Source organism: Paramisgurnus dabryanus, chromosome 8 (genome assembly GCF_030506205.2).
Source record: "Paramisgurnus dabryanus chromosome 8, PD_genome_1.1, whole genome shotgun sequence".
Lineage (NCBI taxonomy): Eukaryota > Metazoa > Chordata > Actinopteri > Cypriniformes > Cobitidae > Paramisgurnus > Paramisgurnus dabryanus.
In genome coordinates this window covers 30,216,337-30,221,708 of record NC_133344.1, presented here as the reverse complement: position 1 = coordinate 30,221,708, position 5,372 = coordinate 30,216,337, and the positions used below count along the sequence as shown (strand labels likewise).

The 5,372-nt window shown below is 34.9% G+C and overlaps 1 protein-coding gene across 1 annotated transcript; it reads left to right on the top strand.

Moving 5' to 3' along the window:
• The first annotated feature begins 753 nt into the window (after window positions 1-753).
• LOC135770479 (odorant receptor 131-2) lies at window positions 754-2,140 on the top strand. The gene has a single exon (XM_065280164.2). The coding sequence runs from the start codon at window positions 754-756 to the stop codon at window positions 1,708-1,710; it is 957 nt and encodes a 318-aa protein (XP_065136236.1). The 3' UTR covers window positions 1,711-2,140.
• Window positions 2,141-5,372: the final 3,232 nt, after the last annotated feature.

Genomic DNA, 5,372 nt, shown 5'->3' with positions numbered 1-5,372 from the left:
TAACATAAATAAGTTTTAATCTATATTATAAGGTTTGTAAGCTGTGTTTAAATGTAAGTGGTGCAACACAACTCGAATTAAAATTAAACTGAGATAAACAAACCATATTTTAGCTCTAAACTCTGCTTATTTTAATCTGTGCAACCCACGCTGAATCCTGCGCAGCGTGAGGAGGTCCGACTCCATAGTGTATTTTAACTACAGTAGGTTAAATCATAACATGAAAACTTTATCTCGTGATTTGTGTCATCACGACATACTGCAACATTATCTAACGTGTGTTTGAAAAAATTATGTAGGCTAATCGTCCTTTGCTTTTTTCTGGGGTGCATTTTATCCCAGACGGCGTAATAGCAAAAGTAAATGAACAAACGAAACTTCACAAGAGCAACAAGAGATTTGAAGCTCATACAGACACGCTCTGTGATTGGCTGAATGTTAGTTCACTCAAATCTAAGTAACAAATCAGAGAACACTGTACATGACGCACTGCGCTGTTGCTCGCCGGAGCTCGCCTCCGTCTCTCATTAAAAATTTATGACTTCTGGCCACTTTGATGCTTGGTGGCCTTGTGAACGCACAGTAAAAGTGGGGGGGTCATGACCCCCCCGTCCCCCCCGGTTGCTACGCCCCTGAAAGTGGTGATGGAATAATATTTTTTTGCAAGGTGCTAACAATGCCAAAAACGATGGGTTTTACTTCCAAGTCATGTATGTGCTAAAAAAATTATTGTTCTCTCCAGATGTGCGCAACATGGCCAGCCAGAACTTAAGTCAAGAACAGATGCAACTGATCCAAATGGACCCTGTCCGGAGGAACATTTCCCTGGCCCTGACCCAGATTTTTGTATGGCCCTTCATCTACCTGACCTTCTTCATGTTGTTAACGTTCACCAGGAAAGAGGCATTCAGAACAGAGACGCGTTATATATTATTTGGCCACTCTCTGCTAGTGGACCTGTTGTTTCTTTTTGTGACAGATATAATAGTCGTTCTGTCATACAATATTATTCTTATACCGCTGCGCTTTTGCATACCTGTGTGCATGCTTATGGATACCGTGACCGCGTGCGCGCCCCTGACCATCGCAGCCATGTGTCTGGAGCGCTACGTGGCCATATGCATGCCGCTGCGCCACCACGCCATCTCCACGTCGAGACGCGCGCTCATGGTGATCCTCATCATCTGGATCTTGAGCATCATAAACCCGTTTGTCGACATGTTCATCCTCATCAGCACCGCGTCGCGTGAATACCTGTCGCAGCTTACGCACTGTCACTATGAGATCATGCTACCTGATGAAATAAGGCGCTTTTCTAGGGGTGTCCTGTTTATCGTGGGTCTCTTTGTGATCCTCATTATTGAGGTTGCTTGCTACGTCATGATATTCCTCGCCGCTCGTGCGGCCTCGAATGACAGGAAATCGGCGTCAAAGGGCCACCGCACGATTTCCCTGCACATCCTTCAGCTTTTCTTGTGCTCTGCTGAGGTTGTGTGTCCTTATATTGAGAACGTAGTATTGTATTATGACATTCAATCCTATCTGACTGTCCGTTTTATTAACTTTCTGGTATTCAGTATCACTTCCAGAGCAGTGAGTCCTATTGTTTATGGTTTTAGAGATGAGAAATTCAATGCAGCTATGGTTTACTACATGAGATGCAGAATAGGCCCAAATGTTGTCTCTTCTGGCACAGAGAAACAAACATGATTTTCTTTTGGTAAATGCTAAATCGACTGTTTAGCCAAATGTGTGTGTTTTGTAAACGATCAAAGTGCCCATCATAACAGGCATCATTTTAAGTCATAATATGTGTTAAGCAAGCTAATTTTTTATATTCTACATGAATAATTCATAGACCTATCCTGATCTTTTGTATTACAGTTTAGGGTTGATAATATGGGTCTCAAATTTAGTAAAGAGTGACCTCTGTTGACTTGACTGAGCATGACAGGCAGAATAATACACTGTTTCTTTTGCAATGACTGGTATGTTTTAAATCCGTGTAAAATGTAATGATTTCTTTGAACAAAAAAATGGGGGAAAATTTTCAAAACAATGTTTTGCAATTTGCAACTGACAATAGTTGGCTCAGCAAATGCCAACCGATGTCTTAGCAATTGTATTTAGGAAATAAAAATGTAATTGTGTGGAATGTATTGTCAGAACATCAATGTATAATGAATGTGAAGTAGCCCTATCTCTTTCTGTCATGTATATTTATTATTTACTATACGACATGCTTAAAACTTGACACATTTTTTTTGTTTTATAATGTGTTAAACGAGTAATCTTTAGCCCTGATCTGAATGCTAATTAAGACATGTTGCCAATTTAATATTATTACTACTAATGATCAACACAATAAACATAAATATAATAATAATAATATTACTAGGGACAGTTTATGAGAAGAACTAAGACTTTCATAAATTATTCTTTACATACTTTTCACATGCATGCTTTATGTAACTTTAAAGGACTGACAGAGGTCTGTGCTATATAGGCCTGTAAACATGCATTGTCTCATATTTATGGGTTTAAAAATTATGACTTTTATAATCTAAAGAAAAATAATACACCATTTATATAAATTCCTGGATCTCTGAGGTCTTTGTAATACAATAAGTACAAATATTTAAAGATACACAGTAGTTACCAATACAGTAGTTACCAATACATATTGTAAACATGTTCACTTAGTGAATACATGTCAAAATCAACTTCATTACTGAGTTTTTTAGTATTTTTCTAAAGTTTTATGCTATAACATAGTAAGAAGAAAATACTAAAAACAATAAAAGCAATGTTTTACTCTTAAATTTACATACATTGCAAAAAATAAAGCAGGATTGACATGCGGTTGAATGTATAAGGCAACTTCAGTGCTGCATACCATTTCTTTAAAGGTAATGATTTACTGTACAATTTTAATTCGGATGCAATAATGGAGAGTAAACATGGAGATACAATACATGAGATACAAAACAAACTATCTCATCTGAGAAAGGTAAATAAACATGCTTATCTTATAGCTTATGATATGGCCTGTTCAGTCAAAATGAAATGCAACAGACTGAAGAGTGTGCATTAGACTACAGCAGGCCTAAATTTATGTCAAAATAAAGGTTATTCAGCTAGAGGATTTTCTTAAATTGTGATTTATTAAATGCATTTTCCCTCCCAACATAACACAGTGACTGCAGGTCAAAGTCTTTTAAAGTATCTCAGAAATGTGTTTTAGTACTCTCTTATATATAAATTCACACCCATGCCTAAAATATAAAAAAATTGTCCTTCAAAAAACATTTAAAAAAAATTATTTTTTATCTTTTAAAGTCTGGTTGTTAAATGTTCATTTTAGCATATATACAGGCTGATAAAGAACCTTTAAGGAAACTTTATATTTAAAAGTGTATGTTCAATAAAATGTAATAAATAAGGTAAGAATTTAGCAGAATTTCACTCAATAAATTAGCAACATCAATAAAAGAAAGCTATGTTTACGATGCTCTATGGCCTTTGAATACCGGTGTGACATGATGCAATCTTCACTTCAAAACAGCCTGTATTGTGATTCCTGATGTGGACCCTGAGCTCTATAAATCCCTTTGTTTATATGAACATTCTTACCACTGTTGCAGGTAAGTACTCTATACTGTGCACTATAACTTCAAAGTATTTTATGGATCTCTGGAACATGACCAATGAAGGTTCTGCCATACATAAACAAACCAAACCATGCGACAAACTTCAAGCAAGGAGTCTACACCTAAAGGACGTCTTATTTTCTTGCTTATCATTTAGCTTTATGGATATATGTCCATATGTACATTCAGTATAGTTCATAAAGATTTATGAATTCTACAGACAGACAGACAGACATAGACAACACAACTCCCTTTGAATATTAATATAATTGCTTCCTAATAAAATTTATTTTTGATTCCCCATACTGCAAAACATTCTATGGCCAAAACTATGTTTTAAATATATGCTAAATACATTTGTAAAGTCTTAAATATATTTTACAAATTGAAAATATAGGTAGTTTAAACATTTACATACTGTATTAACATTTCAAAATGCATTTAAGGGCAGCAAATACATTTTTAATTCTACAACCCAAAACAGCCAACAAAAAAAAATTCCGGGCCATATAAAGTAAATATTTGCAAATATTACTTAATTTTAACCTTTGCAAACCTCTTATGTTTACGGGTTTGTAACATGCAATGTTTTTCTTCTAAATTCTAATGCGACTTGAATATTTTTAAAATATATTTCAAAATATACAAAAAATTCCAAAAAGTACTGGTGAAAAAATACGTTGTTGTATATTTTTGAACATATTTAAAATTATATTTGAAAATAAAAATGCCACAGTTGCTATGTCCTGCACACTCAGATTTCTATATATCTGAGTGTGAATTATGAAATGTAGGCTAATATACAAAAAAGTGTAAATGAAATTTTCTAAGCTAATTCATAAATTAATATACACACGTGAAAACATGCATCAACAAATGCAATAATGCATTTATTATACACTCTTATGATTGTTTTATTTCATTATATATTTAAAACAAAGTGCAACAGGACAAATAGTTTTGTTTGTCTCCCAGCAATGTTCAGACTAATTCATACTAACTATTCAAAGCCAAAAGATAAGTTAGTCAGTCACTATAATCTGCTTGGCTTGAGGTCGATTGAATTGGTCTGTAAAGAGCTTTGAGCTTACTTTGCGTAAGACAGTTTTTAACTGTATCACAGAGTGATTTTAAGGTATGTTATCTCCCAAAGAAGTAAACACACAATAAAACTCATATAGTTGGTCACTGGTAGACTGTTAAAAAAAAAAGTTTAAACAACTTGGTTTTGCAAGTCAATTCAACCTATTATTTTAAGTTTTGGCTTGTAATAAGTTACCATAGCTTATAAAATCAAGTTGAACTTGTTTAGCTTAGTTTTTAAAATTAAAGTAGCATAAAAATATATGTTGATTTGACAAAAATGCTGCATATTTTTACCGTGTACTGAGTATATAGACTTTTGTCCACTAGGTTTTCTTTATCATACAGATTTGTTTTTCTGCAACGCCCTATTGAAACGTGCTGTACATGTTCATCAATTCTCCACACGCATTGTTTACGTCTCTCCTGCAGGGTCACTAATCGCCCCCTGTAGCCCAGTAAGAGTGTTTACCACAGCTTGTTAATGTGTATGCTGACGCAGTGTGTAAATGTGCGTCAAACCCTATCTTTCCTTGAACTTAAACCACTAAAATCAAGATTAAAGGTCCGAATAAACGGATCAATAGAGCAGTGTCCACGCGGGGGCAGGGTCCCGAGCACTACATAAATACTGGTGGG